Source organism: Somniosus microcephalus, chromosome 5 (assembly GCF_052327205.1).
Source record: "Somniosus microcephalus isolate GS21.2 chromosome 5, FLI_Smic_1.0, whole genome shotgun sequence".
Classification (NCBI taxonomy): Eukaryota; Metazoa; Chordata; class Chondrichthyes; order Squaliformes; family Somniosidae; genus Somniosus; species Somniosus microcephalus.
In genome coordinates this window covers 62,849,297-62,869,898 of record NC_140991.1, presented here as the reverse complement: position 1 = coordinate 62,869,898, position 20,602 = coordinate 62,849,297, and the positions used below count along the sequence as shown (strand labels likewise).

General features: G+C 43.9%; 1 protein-coding gene across 5 annotated transcripts in view; it reads right to left on the bottom strand.

Moving 5' to 3' along the window:
- mpp7a (MAGUK p55 scaffold protein 7a) overlaps positions 1-20,602 on the bottom strand; it is a 550,968-nt gene that overhangs the window by 238,018 nt on the left and 292,348 nt on the right. For 3 of the 5 annotated variants that reach the window (XM_085987688.1, XM_085987686.1, XM_085987687.1), the window contains exon 4: positions 14,671-14,789. The exons of the other annotated variants lie outside the window; for them this stretch is intronic. In XM_085987688.1, coding sequence (XP_085843814.1) covers positions 14,671-14,789 — 119 coding nt within the window. The remainder of the gene's footprint in view (positions 1-14,670; positions 14,790-20,602) is intronic. 5 annotated transcript variants of the gene reach the window in all.

The window sequence follows — 20,602 nt, the reverse complement described above, 5'->3', positions numbered from 1 at the left end:
GCAGGCTTGTAAAGACTTCAAAATTTATGAGCAGTTGCATAATTTATAGTGTGAGTCTGATAAAACCCAAATTAAACTTTCATTCAAAGTATTGTATTAGTCACACGGCCACTAAACAAATCACAACTAATACACCCTAATACTGAAACTGGTGCTGCACATTTGGTACAAAAGTCTTCAAAAGGATTCACTTTGAACTTCAATATATCAAATTAATACCTGGAAGGACTTACAAAGTCGCAACCAATGATCGGGTTCAAATGATCAGTATCAGCTGAACCAAGAGAGTTGACTGCAGGTTTCAAACAAAAAAAAACATTATTTTCACAGGTATTGATGCATAGGATACAGAGACTAGCTTGTGCCAGTAAAAGTGCCCACTGCCGTAAAAACCCAACTGCCCTTTAGGAAAGAAAACCTGCCATCCTTACCCAGTCTGGCGTATTCTTTTTTTTTTAATAAGTTTTTTTTTTTACAAAACATTCCCTCCCTTGTGAATGATTGCAAAGGTGACCCTGTCATGTTATGCTATGCTCACAGTGCCACTTACCAGGTGTACTGCTGTGACCATGCACCTTTTTTACTATCCAATAGTTGTGGGCTATTGTACCGTTGGAAAAATAGTCACCTCCAAGAATAACATGACCAAAACTATCCTCCCAGGAGCCATCAGAAACTGAAAAAAGCATACAGCTACAGATTGACATTCAAACAAAGCAAGCATCAGCTATAACCACAGCAGCTCCCAGCCAGTAACTGCATCACTGTCTACCAAACTACAAGAAGAATGTGTAAGGGAAATGTTAAGTGCCTGTGTGGCAGTCTGAATTGTTTGATCTAAAGATGAATTTGTTTCCTTGTTCCAAAGGTTATGTTTTAAAATCAACACGCTGCTGCATTGATCTAAACGAACTTGCGCTGCGAAGACACAGAACCAGTTAAAAATAATCTGGCCTGTATGATCAACAGGGAAATGTAAATTGTTCATACCTCACAGTAATAAGTCATGGATACTACTTCTGCATTTTGGGATCTGCTCTCCTATTTTTATTAAAAATGATGCAAAAGGCACTTAGTGTTTGGATGATTATGCAAGGGTAGATTTGACTGCAGTTACTGTTCTAAAACATGCATCAAGCTCCCCAGCCAGCAGCTCTTTTACATTTAGAGAATGTGGACTGCATCAAACTAGCAAACATTTAAATTGACTGCAGGATTGGCTAAAGAAATGCCCAAGAGGTCCATTGAACCCCTTGGGCACTTCTTTCACCTCATTTGACAATGCACTGCAGTGATACTGCAGGCCATAGCAACCTGAAGCAGTGACAGACTACCCCATAAGAATTCTCTTGACAGATCACCTGCATCCCCGGGAAAAGGGCATCAGCGGGCGGAGAGTTGCGCTATTTGCCTAACTTCTGCCCAGCGAATGCCCTTGAAATTCTCACGCCAAACTTCCTCTAAGGTTCTCCCCTGTCCTAGCCCTGAACTCACATCTTTCTCCAGTTTCTCTCCAATCTCCTCTCATGACCTTGCCGCGCTCATCTTATCCGTGAGACTCACTTACTGCTCCCGCAACCCTATTCCCACCAAACTGCTGATCATCCAATGTCCTTTTCTGGCTCCCATGTTAGCTGACATTGTAAACGGTTTTCTCTCTTCAGGTACTGTCCCCTTCTCCCTCAAATCTGCTGTCATCACCCCTCTCCTTCATCCCTCTCCCTAACTTTTGTCTGAGGCTGAACCGGACTGTTCACAACCTTGGTGTCATATTTGACCCTGAAATGAGCTTCCGACCACTTATTGGCGGCATAACTAAGACCACTTATTTCCACCTCCGTAACATCTCCCATCTTCGCCCTTGCCTCAACTCATCCGCTGCTGAAACCCTCATCCATGCCTTTGTTACCTCTAAACTTGACTATTCCAATGCTCTCCTGGCCGGCCTCACACGTTCTACCCTACGTAAACTTGAGGTCATCCAAAACTCGGCTGCCGTGTCCTAACTCGCACCAAGTCCTGTTCACCTCTCACCCCTGTGCTCACTGACTTACATTGGCTCCAGGTTAAGCAATGCCTCGATTTCAGAATTCTCATTCTGGTTTTCAAATCCCTCTATGGCCTCGCCCCTCCCTCGCTCTGTAATCTCCTCCAGCTCCACAACCCCCCAACCCCGAGATATCTGCAATCCTCCAATTCTGCCCTCTTCAGCATCCCTGATTATAATCGCTCAACCATTGGTGGCCGTGCCTAAGTAAAATTCTTTTGCCTAGGCCCTAAGCTCTGCAATTCCCTGCCTAATCCTCTCCGCCTCTACCTCTCTTTCCTCCTTTAAGACGCTCCTTAAAACCTACCTCTTGCCCTAATTTCTCCTTACGTGGATTGGTGTCACATTTTTTGTCTTATAATACTCCTGTGAAGCGCCTTGGGACGTTTTACTATGTTAGAACTACTATATAAATACAACACAAAAGAAAAATACTGCAGATGCTGGATATCTGAAATAAAAACAAAAAATGCTGGAAATACTCAGCAGGTCAGGCAGCATCTGTAAAGAGAGAAACAGAGTTAATGTTTCAGGGGTGGCGGCACAATGGTATACAGTCGGGAAGGAGTGGCCCTGGGAGTCTTCAACATTGACTCCGGACCCCATGAAGTCTCATAGCTTCAGGTCAAGCATGTTTACCACCTACAGCCCTCTCTCAGCTGATGAATCAGTACTCCTCCATGTTGAACACCACTTGGAAGAAGCACTGAGAGTAGCAAGGGCACAGAATGTACTCTGGGTGTGGGTCTTCAATGTCCATCACCAAGAGTGGCTCAGTAGCACCACTACTGACTGAGCTGGCTGAGTCCTGAAGGACATAACTGCCAGTCTGGGCCTGCGATAGGTGGTGAGAGAACCAATACGAGGGAAAAACCTACTTGACCTCGTCCTCACCAATCTACCTGTCGCAGATGCATCTGTCCATTACAGTATTGGTAGCAGTGACCACCGCACAGTCATTGTGGAGACGAAGTCCTGTCTTCACACTGAGGACACCCTCCATCATGTTGTGTGGCACTACCACCGTGCTAAATGGGATGGATTCAGAACAGATCTAGCAGCTCAAAACTGGGCATCCATGAGACACTGTGGGCCATCAGCAGCAGCAGAATTGTATTCCACCACAACCTGCAACCTCATGGCCCAGCATATCTCTCACTCCACCGTTACCATTAAGCCAGGGGACAAACCCTGGTTCAATAAGGAGTGTAGAAGAGCATGCCAGGCGTACCTAAAAATAAGGTGCCAACCTGGGGAAGCTGCAACACAGGACTACATATATGCTAAAAAGCAGAAGCAGCATGCTATAGACAGGGCTAAGCAGTCCCACAATCAATGGATCAGATCAAAGCTCTGCAGTCCTGCCACATCCAGTCGTGAATGGTGGTGGACCATTAAACAACTAACTGGAGGAGGAGGCTCCATGAATATCCCCATCCTCAGTGATGGTGGAGCCCAGCACGTGAGTGCAAATCACAAGGCTAAAGTGTTTGCAACCATCTTCAGCCAGAAGTGTCAAGTGGATGATCCATATCGGCCTACTCCCGAGGTCCCCACCATCACAGAAGCCAATCTTCAGACAATTCGATTCACTCCACGTGGTATCAAGAAACGGCTGAGTGCACGGAATACAGCAAAGGCTATGAGCCCTGACAACATCCCGGCTATTGTGCTGAAGACTTGTGCTCCAGAACTAGCCGCGCCTCTAGCCAAGCTGTTCCAGTACAGCTACAACACTGGCATCTACCCGACAATGTGGAAAACTGCCCAGGTATGTCCTGTCCACAAAAAGGACAAATCCAACCCGGCCAATTACCGCCCCATCAGTCAATCATCAGCAAAGTGACAGAAGGTGTCATCGACAGTGCTATCAAGTGGCATTTACTCACCAATAACCTGCTCACTGATGCCCAGTTTGGGTTTGGCCAAGACCACTTGGCACCCGAACTCATTACAGCCTTGGTTCAAACATGGACAAAGGAGCTGAATTCCTGAGATGAGGTGAGAGTGACTGCCCTTGACATCAAAGCAGCCTTTGACCGAGTGTGGATCAACGAGCCCCAGTAAAACTGAAGTCAATGGGAATCAGGGGAAAAACTCTCCACTGGCTGGAGTCATACCTAGTGTTATAAATCTCATCATTCATCAAGAAACTACTCATGAAATAACGCTGGACGGCCAGCTGGTGGCACCTTCCAAGGAGTATAAATACTCGAGCGTGGGCCCAACTTTTCAGGGACATTTTGTAAGACAAGGAACTAGTGAAGTATAACTAGACCTCGATGTTCTGAAACAAGTTGATTAAAGCCTTGCTTTATGCTCAAACCAAGTGCGTAGTGAGTTTTATTACGTCACCTAGCACAAAGGAAGATGGTTGTGGTGGGTGACGGTCAATCATCAGAGCCCCATGATATCGCTGTAAGAGTTCCTCAGAGCAGTGTCCTAGGCCCAACCATCTTCAGCTGCTTCATCAATGACCTTTCCTCCAACATAAGGTCAGAAATAGGGATGTTCGCTGATGACTGCAGTGTTCAGTGCCATTCACAACTCCTCAGATAATGAAGCAGTCCACACTCGCATGCAGCAAGACCTGGATGACGTCCAGACTTAGGCTGATAAGTGGCAGGTAACATTCGTGCCACAGAAGTGCCGGGCAATGACTATCTCCAACAAGCGAGAATCTAACCCACCGCCCCTTGACACTCAACGGCATTACCATCGCTAAATCCCCCACTATCAACATCCTGTGGGGTCACCATTGACCAGAAACTTAACTGGACCAGCCACATAACTACTGTGACAACAAGAACTGGTCAGAGGCTAGGTATTCTGCGGCAAGTGTCTCACCTCTTGACTCCCCAAAGCCTTTCCATCTTCTACAAGGCACAAGTAAAGAGTGTAATGGAATACTCTCCACTTGCCTCGATGAGTGCAGCTCCAACAACACTCCAGAAGCTCGACACCATCCAGGACAAAGCAGCCCGCTTGATTAGCACCCCATCCACCACCTTAAACATTCACTCCCTCCACCACTGGCTACCGTGGCTGCAGTGTGCACCATCTACAAGATGCACTGCAGCAACTCGTCGAGGCTTCTTCGACAGCACCTCCCAAACCTGCAAAATCCTGGAACTCCCTCCCGAACAGCACTGTGAGAGTACCTTCACCACATGGACTGCAGCATTTCAAGAAGGTGGCTCACCACCACCTATCTGCTCAAGGGTAATTAGGGATGGGCAATAAATGCTGGCCTTGCCAGTGACGACCACATCCCATAAAAACGAATTTTAAAAAAAGGTCGATAACCCTTCATCATAACTAGAAAAAGTTGGTGATGTAATAGGTTTTTAAGCAAGTATAGGGGCAGGGAGAAGGGGGAGGGGAGGAGAGGAAAGAACAAAAGGGAAGGTCTGTGATAGGATGGAAGGCAGGAGAGATTAAGAGGCAAAAAGGATGATGGTGCAAGGCAAAAGGAGATGGTAATGGAACAAGTTAATAAACAAAAGATGGCTCTAGATGAAGTGTAAATGGCAATGGCAGAGTCATCAACAGCTGCCATGTGAGAGCTAGGGGGGAAAAAATGATAGGGGCAGAGGTTATGGACTGAAATTGTTGAACTCGATGTTAAGTCCAGAAGGCTGTAAAGTGCCTAATCGAAAGATGAGGTGCTATTCCTCGAGTTTATGTTGAGCTTCATTGGAACAGTGCAAGAGGCCAAGGACAGAGAGGTCATAGTGGGAGTGGAGCGGAGAATTTAAGCGACAGGGGACCGGAAGCTTGGGGTCACCCTTATGGACTGAACGGAGGTGTTCCCAATCTGCGTTTCGTCTCCCCAATGTAGAGGAGACCACATCGGGAGCAGCGAATACAGTATACTAAATTGAAAGTAGTACAGGTAGACTACCTTTTATCCGAACTTCCGAAAACCGAAACCCTCTAAAAACCGAAGGTTTTTTCGTTCAGCGTAAGTCGTGCGCACGACATGACCAGAGTGGCGCACGACTTACGCTGAGCAGAGGGTCAGCGTAAGTCGTGCGCACGACCCCCCGCGGACCCCCCCGCCCGCGGACCCCGACCCCCGCCGACTTACGCTGAGCAGAGGGTCAGCGTAAGTCGTGCGCACGACCCCCCGCGGAACCACCTGACTCTCTTCCAAAGGCTTGAAAGCAACGAGAGCTCTGAGCCCGCGGCGGTGCCGGCCCCTGTTCCGACCGAGCACGACGACCTGTTGGTGGAAATGCGGAACTTCATTGCATTCCAGGCTAGCAGCGACGGACAAGCCACGACTGCGGACCCCCCTGTGGACCCCGACGCGGACCCCCCCCCCCGCGGACCCCCGCCGACCCACCTTCCGAAATCTGAAATTTTCCGAAAACTGAAACACGGCTGGTCCCGAGGTTTTCGGATAAAGGATAGTCTACCTGTACAAGTAAATCGCTGTTTCACCTGGAAGGAGTGTTTGGGGCCCTGGACAGTGGGAAAGGAGGTGGTAAGAGGGCAGGTGTTGCATCTCCTGCGCTTGCACAGGAAGGTGCCGGGCGGGGTGTTGGGGGTGATAGAGGAGTGGACCAGGGTGTCGCGGAGGGAGTGGTCCCTTCAGAATGCTGAAAGGGGAGGTGAGGGGGAAGATGTGTTTGGTGGTGGGATCATGCTGGAGGTGGTGGAAATGGCGGAGGATGATCCGTTCAATGTGGAGGATGGTGGGGTGAAAGGTGAGGACAAGGGGAACCCTATCTTGGTTCGGGGGGGGGTGGGGGGGGGGGGGAAAGGAGTGCGAGCAGAAGTGCGGGAAATAGAACGGACATGGTCAAGGGCCATCAACCACAGTAGAGAGGAATCCTCGGTTGAGGAAAAAGACATGTTGGAAGCACTAGTATGGAAGGTGGCATCATCAGAGCAGATGCAGCGGAGAAGGGGAAATATAAATACAAGTTGTTGTTGTAATACAATTCGTATAACAAACGGATTGTGTGTTAATGCTATTATCATGCTATTTGGAACATGTACCCTGAATCATTTCTCTGCTAGGGGCTCCTGAACTGCCAGCTGCACCTTTCACATGCCCTGCACCTTGGCTTGCCAGATTTTCCTGCTCCCACATTGCTTGCACCTCTTCCTGGTAATTCTGAACTTCTGTTTGGATCCAGGTTGAGTTAGTGTTATCTGGCTAGTACTTTGCAGCCATGTTAGTTACATCTGGAGTACTAAAACAAGAGGACACTGATGCAAGCAGAAAAGAACAGAAAGACACACAAGAGGCTAGTAAAAAAGACAGAACTGGACAAGATAGAGCATATCATGCAATTTACCGTGGGCAAAACCACAGCAGATCCATTTATTCAAGTAAAATTTACTTTATTGTGTTGAACTATTATTATAAAAATGGTAGCCTGCCCCACCTCTCCCCCGCCGCCCCCCCCCATAAAAGCAGCATCCTGTAGTTCAAATACTTGCCAAACTAACCCACCCGCACCCCATTCTACCTTCCCAAGTTACCATGAGTAACATCACAGGAAATTCATTATGTATTATCTAACGAAAAATGTTTTCTAGTCCTTCGCCTACAATACCATACTTCCTATCGCTCTTAATACGGCACTTCTGCGCCAACTTCCTTCCCATAATAAATTCCAATACCCAGATGTACAGTGTAAACGTGTCAGTGTAATTATATAATCTGGCCACTGGATAATTGCAGTCTATTTTCCCTGCAAATTGTTCAAATTGCTTGTAGAAAATTTGCATCCACCATTTCCCCCCCAGCCAAGTAGGTAAGGTGGATAAGAAGGCACATGGAATGCTTGCCTTTATTAGCCGTGGCATAGATTACAAGAGCAGGGGGGTTATGCTTCAACTGTATAAAACACTAGTTAGGTCTCAGCTAGAGTACTGCATGCAGTTCTGGTCACATTACAGGAAAGATGTGATTGCACTAGAGAGGGTACAGAGGAGATTTACAAGGATGTTGCCGGGAGTAGAGAATCTGAGCTATGAGGAAAGACTGGATAGGCTGGGTCTGTTTTCCTTGGAACAGAGGAGGCTGAGGGGAGACCTTATTGAGGTGTGTAAAATTATGAGGGGCATAGATAGGACCTATGTCCTTTAGCAGAGGGTCAAAAACCAGGGGGCACAGATTTAAAGTAATTGGGGGAAGGTTTAGAGGGGATTTGAGGGGAAATTTCTTCACCAAGAGGGTTGTGGGGGTCTGGAACTCACTGCCTGAAAGGGTGGTAGAGGCAGGAACCCTAACCACATTTAAAAAGTACTTGGATGTGCACTTGGGATGCTCTAACCTGCAGGGTTACAGACCAAGAGTTGGGAAGTGGGAATAGGCTGGATAGCTCTTTGCTGGCCGGCGCGGACACGATGGGCCGAAATGGCCTCCTTCCGTGCTGTAACTTTCTATGATTCTATGTAACTGAAATTTCTAATGTCTAAAATAAGGGATGAAACTTTTTTTAAATCAAAAAATTACATATTTATCCAGAATTGTCTTTTGTGTCTTTTAATTCCTTCACTAAAGATTCTGCTTGAAGGCCTCTTTGAAAAGCCTTGGCTGAGACTTGATATTTTTGCCCACCACTATGATGTTGAGAGCTAGATTTGGATTGTGCAGTTGGAGTGCAATCATGTACCATCAAATCTGCCGTCATCACCCACTTCCTCAAAAAAAATCCATGACCCTCTGTCCTTGCAAACTACCACCGCATCGCCAACCTCCTTTTCCTCTCCAAAGTTCTTTAATGTGTTTTTGCCTCCCAAATCCGTGCCCATCTTTCCCTCAACTCCATGTTTAAACCCCTCCAATCAAGTTTCCGCCACGCTACAAGACTGAAACTGCCCTCATCATAGTCTTAAATGACATCCTATGTGACTGTGACCATGGTGAACTATCCCTCCTCATCCTTCTGGACCCGTCTGCAGCCTTTGACAGGGTTGATCGCATCTTACTTTGTCATCCAGCAGAGTGGGACTGCCCTTGCCTGGTTCCATTCTTACCTATCCAGTCGTAGTTAGAAAAATCACTTCTTAAAAAAATGTATTCATTCACGGGATGCGAGTGTTACTGACAAGGCTAGCATTTATTGCCCATCCCTAATTGTCCTTGAACCGCTGCAGTCCGTGTGGTGAAGGTCCTCTCTCAGTGCTGTTCGGAAGGGAGTTCCAGGATTTTGACCCAGCAACGATGAAGGAATGGCGATATGTTTCCATCTTGTAGATGGTACACAATGCAGCCATAGTGTGCCAGTGGTGGAGGGAATGAATGCTTAAGGTGTTGGATGGGGTGCCGATCAAACGGGCTGCTTTGTCAGGATGCTGAGAGACTTGGAAGCATTAGTGTTCCCATGTGTTTGTCTTTCCAAGTGGTAGAGGTCATGGGTTTAAGGAGGTGTTGACGAAGAAGACTTGGCAAGTTGCTGCAGTGCATCTTGTAGATGGCACGCACTGCAGCCACGGTACGCCGGTGGTGAATGGGGTGCCGATCAAGCGGGCTGCTTTGTCCTGGATGGTGTCTAGCTTCTTGACTGTTGTTGGAGCTGCACTCATCCAGGCAAGTGGAGAGTATTCCATCACACTCCTGACTTGTGCGTTATAGGCGGTGCACAGGCTTTTGGGAGTCAGCAGGTGAGTCAATTGGCGCAGAATACCCAGCCTCTGACCTGCTTTTGAAGCCACAGTATTTATGTGGCTGATGCAGTTAACTTTCTGGTCAATGGTGACCCCATGGATGTTGGTGGTGGGGGATTAGACAATAGCAATGCCATTGAATGCCAAGGGGACTTGGACAGATTCGCTCTTGTTGGAGATGGTCATTGTTTGTGTTGCACGGATGTTACCTCATCAACCCAAGCCTGGATGTCGTCCAGGTCTTGCTGCCTGCAAGCACAGACTACTTCATTACCTGCAATGGCTTCTCTTCCTACGCCCACACAGTTAACCTCTGGAGTCCTCCAAGAATCTATCCTTGGCCCCCTCCTATTTGTCATCTATATGCTACCCCTTGTGACATTATCCAAAAACATGTCAGTTTCCACATATACGCTGCCGACACCCAGCTCCACCTCACCACCACACCTCTCGACCGCTCCACTGTCCCTGATTTGTCATGCTGTTTGTTTGACATTAAGACCTGGACGAGCAGAAATTTCCTCAAACTATATATTACCAAGACCAAAGCCACTGTCTTCAGACCCTGCCACAAGCTCCGCTCCCAAGCTACCAACTCCATCCCTCTCCCTGGTCAATGTCTGAGGCTGAACCAGATCGTTCACAATCTTGGTGTCCTACTTGACCCTTTGATGAGCTTCTGACCAAATGGCCTCTCTGTCACCAAGACCACCTACTTTCACCTCCGTAACATCCGTCTCCGTCTCCACCCCTGCCTCAGCTCATCTGCTACTGAAATCCTTCTCCATGACTTTGTTACCTCTGGACTTGACTATTCCAACGCACTCCTGGTTGGCCTCCCATCTTCCACCCTCCATAAACTTGAACTCATCCATAACTCTGCTGCCCGTATCCTAATTTGCACCAAGTTCCATTCACCCATCACCCCTTTGCTCGCTGACAGTAAAAATCTCATCCTTGTTTTCAAATCCCTCCATGGCCTCGCCCCTCCCTATCTCCGTAACCTCCTCCAGCCCTACAACACTCCGAGATCTCTGCGCTCCTCCGATTGAGCACTTCAAAATAGCTGTGGCTCAGTGGTAGCACTCTCGCCTCTGAGTCAGCAGGTTTTGGCTCAAGTTCCAGTCCAGGGACTTGAGCACAAAATCTAGGCCAACACTCATGAGGGAGTGCTGCACTGTTGGAGATGCTGTCTTTCGGATGACAAGTTAAACCGAGGCACTGTTTGCTCTCTCAGGTGGATGTAAAAGATCCCATGGCGATATTTCGAAGAGTGTCCTGGGCCAACAATTATCCCTCAATCAAAATCACTAAAAAGAGATTACCTGGTCATTATCACATTGCTATTTGTGGGAGCTTGCTGTGTGCAGATTGGCTGCCGTGTTTCCTACATTACAACAGTGACTACACTTCAAAAGTACTTCACTGGCTGTAAAGTGCTTTGGGACATCCTTAGGTGGTGGAAGGTGTTACGTAAATGTAAGTCTTTTTTTTTTTTTTTTAGGCACAACTATGACAGGACCAAATTTGTGTTATTTATTACAATTAGTAGACAGGGTACTCAACTGTGGAACAAAAAAAAAAAGCAGATTTAACGCTGAACTTTACAGCCAAGACAGTAGGAGAATGTTAGACTTAAACTGCACAGTGCTCTCACCAGACGACCCCTTGAGTCATGTTTCCAGTTTGGTCACCAAAACACAGGAGTTACAGTCAAACCCTGTAGACAACGCAAACAGGAGCCACGCGGCTTATTTCAGTGTCAGAGGGCTGAGTTATGACAGAGTACTGAACAAACTTGAAGAATCTTGAAGTTTTTACAATAGTAGAATTGAATAAATATTGCTGGTTTATGTATAAAATTTCAGGAGAAGGGATGCAAGTAACCGAGACCACAACTAGCTAGTCAAGGAGCAAGTTACGAAAGAAACAAAGAAGGAAAGAAACAAAGGAAAGAAAGACTTCCCTTTATATAATACCTTTCACAGCATCTGAAAGGAGTCACTACTCCTGCCAAATGAACAGATATTGAAATTATTTTCTGTCTAACTTTAGCTATTCGTGAACTTAGTCACCTGTTAACTGACTTTTAGCTTGAACAATTTACCAAATCATGCTTGTTATTTAAAAAAGGTAGGTTAGTAATTAAATACTTGAAGGAGAAAAAATTGCAGGGATATAGGGAAAAAGCAGGGGAATGGGACTAACTTCGAAAGAGCCAGCGAAGACTCGATGAGCTAAATGGCTTCCTTCTGTGTTACACGATTCTATGATCTGAAAGCGCTTCACAGCCAATGAAGTACTTTTTGAAGTGTAGTCACTGTTGTAATGTAGGAAACGCGGCAGCCAATTTGCACACAGCAAGCTCCCACAAACAGCAATGTGATAATGACCAGATAATCTGTTTGTTTAGTGAAGAATACAATTTGCGACTATTCTACTTCCCTGTACCTTTTAGGAATCCCAATGGTCTGTGAATAGGTGCACAAGAACATGAGACTTTGAAGCAGGAAAATTCCACTAAACTCAACATGTTCTCCCCTACTGCCTTTTTATTACATCCATCAAATGCTTCTATCTTTAGAATCACATATCATTGTTTCCTGAACCCATTTATACTTATCCCATTTATACTATTCACTTAAATGGCTTTCCCTTATAATTTATTCCACAACTCGAATAGCCTTTGGGTGAAAAGAGACTCCATATTGTCCCTGCTTACTTCCAACATCTTAATTTCCAATTTGAATATAGGCTGAAAATAAAAAGTTTAAGTACTATGACATTATCAGCACTTGTTCAAAGCCCAGTCTGTAGCCATCTCTCTTAACCAATACCAAATTTCAAACAAAAAGCAGGAGATCCTGCCTGTGCCATAGCATACCCTTAAATTTAAGGCACTTCAAGTGATGTTCTTTTCCCCAAAACTCTGATCACGTAACTGTCTTCTCTTTCAGTAGTTCTCAAACTGGGGTCTGCGGACCCCGGGGGTCGGCAGAGACTTTCCATGGGGGGGTCTGCGAAATAATGTGAAAGTGCAGCCAGAGGCGGGCTTGGTGCGAGCTGGGAGGTGGGAGCGGAGTGCGGCCACCACATGTGCAGCGCTGTCTCACCTTGGAGGGGAGATGCCTGAAGGTTATATTTAGAATCAATTTCCAAATTGTTGTTTACCAGCAAAATAGCTTTCCTAGTTGTCCATGCTAAAAAAACAATCGAATGGTTAGCTTCAGTTTGCAGTTGAAAGACTATTCTGAGGGGTATGGCTAAAAGTTTAATCAGTTCCTAAGTCTCTTCACTGGATAAAATGCTATGCTATTTTACAGGGAAGGAAAACCGGCCGACTCAGCTAACCCACTAGAAGAACCCTCTTTAAAACAGATCAGACTGTGTAATGACACAATGTAATGCTAAAATCATGCCACCTTCTAAATACAGTTGGTACGGAGTGTCCTTAGCATTGGAATACCAACATTTTCAGGAAACATGGTGGTAGAGTTTAAGCTGCGGAATTGGGAACACTTTCCCTCCCTCACCTGGGGAGAAACATCACACCAAGGATAGACAGACTCTGCAGTGAGAAGCAGGCACACCCATCTCACTAATAACTGTGTTTTCTTAAAGGCATTATTAAAATACTCTTTACATGCAACACTTTCATATGATGAGTATTATATAGTATTATAATTTAGAGGGGAGTCCATATTACTAATCCATTTGAAAAGGGGTCCTTCAACCAAAAAAGTTTGAGAACCACTGTTCTATTTCACTCCTACCCCATCTATTGGTGTATGTTTAAATAGCACTTGCATAAAATACAGTATACACACCACTCAAATGTCTAGATTTGTTCACAGGGAAAGGGGAAGAGCCCTGAAATGCTGTATTGCTATTTAATTTAGACTGAAACTAGTGTCGACATACAAACCTCAATGTCTCACCACATAGACCCTTTAAGAATCAAACTGTTAAGGTATTATAATTAAGTAGCAGTGTTTTATTTTGTTCTGTCAATCTGTTGAATAGTTTAAAACAGCAAGTTTTAATGGCATGATTAAAGTTATTGGCTTAGAAGTTAGTGAATCTGATGGTATGTGGGGATTCATTTAACAAATACCATCAGTGTTGAAATATCCTTAATTTATTGGTCATTTCTACTCGGATTGTTCACACAGCCTACATCTGCAACTAGTTCAAACACTTAGTATCCAATCAAAAACACAGAAATAAATGGGGCGGGGGAAACTGGACAACACCAAAAAAGGATATGAACAGGAAGCTTTTGTAACTATTAGATTTTTCCATGTGTTTCCAAATTATGCAAGTCACTCTTTCGTTGTAAAAGGATCAACATTGGAAATGTTCGCCCTTTCTCCTCTGCAAGGCAGTACGGTTAACAGTCTGTTAAGAGCATCAACAAACATTTCAAGCAGCAATGGACGCCAGGTTCTAAGCCCCACTCAGTTGGCCAAGTGCCCAATTTTAGCCACATTGCTCAAGGGAGGTGTTTGGTGGAGACCAAGTACATTTCCATAGGTACTGAAGGGATTTGGTAAAAGATTTGAGCCACCATTTATCCTTAGGCATTCTTGTGAGTCCCCAGGTGGCTGCTTCAGAGTGGTACTGGAGGAAGCCTTGTTCACAGATGGTCCACTGTATTGGGAGGGAGCGTAGTGCGATTCCTCCATTATTTTGTGGAAAGGTATCTGGTTTGTATTGCTTTTAATAAACTAAATCCAACTCAAGCAAAACAATACATTGGCTAGATTAATGCAGTGTAGCAGTGTACCAGATTATCACCTCATTAAAACTATCCATCTATGCAATTTGGGAAGTGTCTCTTGTTACAACTTCCACACTCAAGCAATGTTCATAATACAGCTAGTGGAATAAAAAGCTGCTTGTTTTTGTCTAGCAATAACATGGTCGTCAGTTGACCAGCTTATACCTAAAACATTTTTCCATATGCTTTCTTGGTTAGTTTACACTGTGGTTACCTTCACTAGTGAATGAAGGCTTTTTTCACCAAACATATCCCGTAGGAAGGTCAGATCTTCCTGGCTGTTCACATGTGACTGCAGCTGGGTTGGCAAGGAAGCCAACAATTCATACAGACCTGTGAATAAATATGAAACACAATAAGTGTAATGCAACAGAAATCTTCTTCAATTTAACGGATACTTTTTTTGCGACTGCCTGTCTGGACTGCTTGATTTTTTAATTTGAGGAAATCCACAGGCTGTGAAACAGAACTTCATCAGAATCAACAGATCCTAAATCTCTAGAGATGCTCAGGGTTACAAAAGGCACTGTCCCAACTATGAGTGGCACGCTTCCCCGCCAGCTTCCAAAAGGCAGACAGTAGCACACTGTTCCACAGAGCATAAAGCACAATCCATCTATCAGGCAACAGCCATCAGTGTGAGTCAAAGTAATGCAGCAACAGTGAAAACTCAAGCCCCCTTTAGGGAGGTAACCTGGCATCATTTAAAGTCAAGTCACAGCACATGTTTGATTTTCCAGGAGGATTACACAGGGTAAAAAGGACAAACTGCTACTTTCACCCGGCTGCAGTCTACAAAAACAGGCAGGTTATGATGGCCTCCAGAGAACCATTACTTATTATGCCATTGTCCCTACGTTTCAATCAACATCATCCAAGCCCCTTAAATATTTGATTACCGTATAATTAACTACAGTAATACATTATTCTAGCCCTTTTGTTTTTCACGTACAATGCTTGTTTCATGTGCTGGGGAAAGGAGAGAGAACAGAAGAGGAAATAGTTGTCATACAATACACCCAAGTTCAGGTTTTCTTCCTAATTTTACTAAAAGCCAAAACTGAATGAATCCATACATGTCTTTTTAATAACAAGAAAGGGTAAATCTGTAATCTGTCTTTCTGATTGAAACAGTTTGATTATGGTTAACAGTATTATTTTTATCAGAAACTATGCACAAAAATACTCTGAACGCATACTTTGTTTTGGTGAGAAGAGTGAAAGGAGTACTGTAGTTACATTTTAAAAGTGGCAATGTACTGTATAGTTATTCGCACAGATATTTAGTATGTTCAGTAGAAAGTGAGTTGTGTATCAACCAATATTTTAAAGGGTTGGCTTCTTATCCTCAGATTTGCATTATTAATAAAATGATTTTTTTTATTCCAACGATAGAATGGAAGTAGAGCCCAAAAATGTGTTTTAATAAAAACTCCAGATTCAGTATTCTATGCACTTTGGTTTTAAAAAAAGTAAAACTTCACAATCAAAGAAAGTGCACATTTTTTCTGGTGGGTTCTGTGAATTAATGCTGCACTGATGTAGAAAAGAGCAGGAACAATAAAATTAAATCACTTGCGGGGCATGAAGTGCTGTCTACAGCACTTTATTTGGAAATTATAATCATCCTGGAATCAGATCAAAAGCAAAAATTACACCATCTCCGTGATGGCACTGGATCACTATCTCCATCTCTTCATAATTTTTTAGATTGCTTAAGCAATAAAAGGACGCTTGTCCCCAATGGAACACAAGTCCAGAGAAGCATTTGTAAACTCCAAGTTTATTTCAAACCACTTCCGCAAACACACAGCATTCAAAGGGCAACAGCCCAGCACTTAAACGTTTTATGTGACCATTCTCCGCTGATACTTACAAGCTTAAAATTCCAGGAAGTAAACAACAACTTGCATGTATATAGCACCTTTAACGTAATAAAACATCCAAAGGCACGTCACAGGAGTGTAACCAGACAAAAATTGACAGCGAGCCAAAGAAGGAGACATTAGGACAGGTGACCGAAAGCTTGGTTAAAGAGGTAGGTTTTAAGAGGATCTTCTGGAAACATATTTAAATATTGAAATTAAGCCAGTCCACACTGTTGTGCAGTGCACTGGGAGACAAACAACGGCCAAATCAAGTTACTGAAGATGCTAACAGCGTACGTAATTCAACCCAATGTTTGGAAATGTTTTGATTTTACAGTACAGGAAACTCTCGATTTACCGGCACCTAAATAACCGGAAATCTCTGTTAACTGGCAAAATTCAGGAGTAGGTTCAGTTAAGTTTTACTTCACATTAGTGGCCGCTCCTGGATCTGTGGCCGTGTAACCGGGGTTCCTGCACCTGTTGCTGTGCAACAGGGACGCCTGGATCTGTGGCCGTGTACGGGGCTCTCGTACCTTTTACTATACCTCTCTGTAATCTGGACTTCTTGATAAACCGGCACCACGCCGGTGCCGGATAAAAAAAGTTTCCTGTACACAAAAAAAAAAAATCAACAGAGCCATTACTTGCACACATTGTTTTATTTTGGTATCTGTACTATAGCAGAACACAATGGAACTCTAGCCTTATGGAATGCTCTCGGCCCACTTTCCACTGTACCATGAAACCTTGCCAGTTCGTAATATGAAAAAGTGCATGGTTAATACATAAAGAATGTCCTTGGCTCCTTTTAATCCGATTTTAATCAGTAGTAACAAGAACCATTCCATATACTTAAATAACTTCCAATAAACCTAGTCAACAAGACCACGTAAGCAACTGAAGAGTGCCCTTAATATCAGTAAAGTTTCTACTATCCATGACAAATAGTTATATATCAAAAATATTCCTACTACAAGGTACTTCTGAGAAGGTTGGGAATGTAAAGCTAAATAAAAGCTACTGTTGGAGTGACACAGGATTGTAAAAATTAATTTAATTTTTATCAGAATCTGTTGCTCTCAAATGATAAAACCTGTAAACATCTAAAAAAAAATCAAATGATGGAAAAAAAACTGCATACCAAAGCATGCAGTGTAGGCTGGGGACACTGATTGAAGAATGATGCTTTTATGACTCTATAAAAGGATGTCATCTTAAAGGAATGCTTAAGGGAACATTGTAAAAACAAAATTGTGACCCTAAGCACCATCACTACAATATTTCTAAACCCTCAAGTAGACTCTAAGCTTTTGAAACTTTCCTCCAATATAAATTATAGACAGACCCCCGTTCAGTGCTTTGCTAGTTTTCTCATTAAACTTTATAACATGCTGACAAATTAAAAATTGTTTGAGCAATTTACTGTAAGTAATTCAGATCAAGGGCTTCTCCAAATAATAAATTTTTTGTGAACATTGTATTGTGGTTAACCTATACCCATGACACTTGCACTTCAAAAAAAAATCTCATCTTTTTTTAAGGCACTAATATTGTTCCAAAGCACCCTAAAAATGATTAAACTATGTTAAAAGTTCTCATTGTGCTACAAGGACCAGCAGACAAACTAGGTAAAATACTGAGTGTGGGAGGGAGAGAAAACAAAGATTTTACTAAGAATTTCTGCAGTTGTGGTGCTTAATGTCACAATCTTATGGTAAACATCCCCGTGACCATTCCTTTAAACTGTGCATACATACTTGGATCTTTAGTTATTAACCAATTTTTCTGAATACTGCTGGATTGGTACATACAGCTAAATTCTGTATTCTCGCATCGGTTCTCTAAAGCTTGTTTCCTAAATATTTGGACACTTATCAAATTCCAACTAAAAGGAAGCATAATTTAATTCCTCAACATTACAATTCATAAGAGTTAAACAGGGCTCGATTACCTGAGACATTCCTTTACATGATATCTTCATTTAAAAATCGCTCGTTATAAATTCAGTGGGGATCTGAAATTTAAATTCAAATTCCTCATTCTTTAACCAAATATAGCTTCACAAAACGCTTTGTGGTGGAACTCAATAGATTTTGTTCATACTAATAGATGTGTTATCCAGTTCAATAAAAGAAGCCACACAATACAGCTGTAATTGTTCTGCTAAAGGTCCTTAACACGGACAGTCTTGAGTAGAGTTCTTACTTTTGATTTATCAGTGGAGAAACAGATGACAGAACAAATGAAATTACTGTCCAGAGCTCAAGAAGTTGTCTTAAAGATAAAGATTTTGGAAATTCATTTTGTTAGGGCCTATACCCAAGTGTATCACAGCAACAGCACATAGTAAATAACTAAAGTTTATAATAACTGTTGACAGGGGTTTGTTTTAACAATGTAGTCTGTGGACTCCATCATGGCTACAGACAGAGAACACAGCCAACTAGTTTTACACTGCCGAAGGATGTCAAGGGGCTATGTTCCCAAAATGGACAGACCCCTTTCCAAACTATATTTTAAACTTTTATAACCGTCACCAATTTCAATTTTTTCAATTTCAATTTTATGTCACATAACCAAATACAACAAGTGAAATCCAGTCAGTGAAATGCTTTTTTCTTAACGAGCCGAGCGCACCAAGCAGCAAAGGACACTTAGCTGCCTGGTACGCACGGAGCCCGCAAGGACGGCAGCCATCTTCATCGGCGCCATCACAATAGGGTCCGCTCTCGCCTCACTCCGCCTTTCCCGCACTCCTGCCCGACAATCTTCAGCCGCCGTGGTACCGACGTCCCGGGGCCTGCTTCTCCCTGGCTCTCCTTCCACCCGGTCTGACCTCCGAGCCTCCTGCGGTGTCCGACCTACCAGTGCCTGCTTTTCCTGCCCTCGGTCTGCTGACCGCCTCTCCTCCAACCGGTTCGACCTCCGAGCCTCCCACCGAGGAGCTGCCGGTCGCCATGCTACAGTGGGTCGTCGTGGTCTCCATCGCTGCTTCTGCTGCCTCCCCGCCGAACTCATCAGCGCCGATGCACAGCGTCTGTAGCGTGAATGGCCTTCTCCTTCACCAGATTGTAGCTTGGAGATCTTACAACCACAGAGTGGTATAATCTGTTCGGTCTCGGCCTCAATTTTTCACACAGCACATTCTCAATCTTAGCCAGATCATCTGCAAGATGAACCAAGCGAGACAAGACATATACCCAGAGTGAGGGAAGGAAAACAAGTAAATTAAAATGGAGAAATAAACGACAAATTGTTGATTTATATCAGTATGAGAAATGGTTGCTCAGCCAGACATAAGGCAAAAACAATGTGACCACCATTGAATGTTTGGTGCTCCAATACCACTTGCCATTATGCAACAGAAGTAAAAATTGCACTTCTTTTGTGTGGGTGCAAATTGGACACAAGTCTGAATTGGGCCAGTCATTTCTAAAGGTTCAGAGAGCTCTTGTAAAAATGTCTGTCTGCAGGACTTCACAATCTTTCATGCTATGCATACTGCATATACACAATCAAACCAATCATAGAATCGTACAGCAGAGAAGGACGCCATTCGGCCCATCAAGTCTGCGCTGGTTCTTTCAAAGAGGAATCCAATTAGTCCTACTCCCAAGTTCTTTCTCCATATCCCTGCAATTTTTCTTCTTCACTATTTATCCAATAACCCTTTTGAAAGCTACTATTGAATTGGTTTCCACCACCCAATCAGGCAGTGCATTCCAAATCCTAGCCACTTGTTTTGTAAAATAGTTTTTCCTCATGTCAGCCATTGGAAACATTTTCGTTTTATTTAGTCTATCTGAACCCTTCATGATTTTAAGCACCTCGATGAAATCTCCTCTCAGCCTTCTCTTCTCCAAGGAAAACAGCACCAGCTTCTCCAGTCTATCCTTGCAACTGTAATCCCTCATCCCTGCAACCATTCTCGTAAATCTATGTACCCTTTCCAAAGCCGTCATGTCCTTCCTAAAGTGTGGTTCCCAGAATTGGACACAATGCTCCAGCTGGGGCAGAACTAGTGTTTCATAAACATTTAGCATAACTTCCTTGTTTTTGTATGCTATGTCTCTATTTATAAAGCCCAGGATCCCATATACTTTATTTACTGCTTTGTTAACCTATCCTGCCACCTTCAAAGATTCATGCACAAGCACCACCAGGTCTCTCTCTTCTTGCACCCCCTTTAAAATTGTACCATTAATGTTCATCATCGCTCCTCATTCTTCCGACCGAAATGCATCACCTCACACTTCTCTGCATTGAATTTCATCT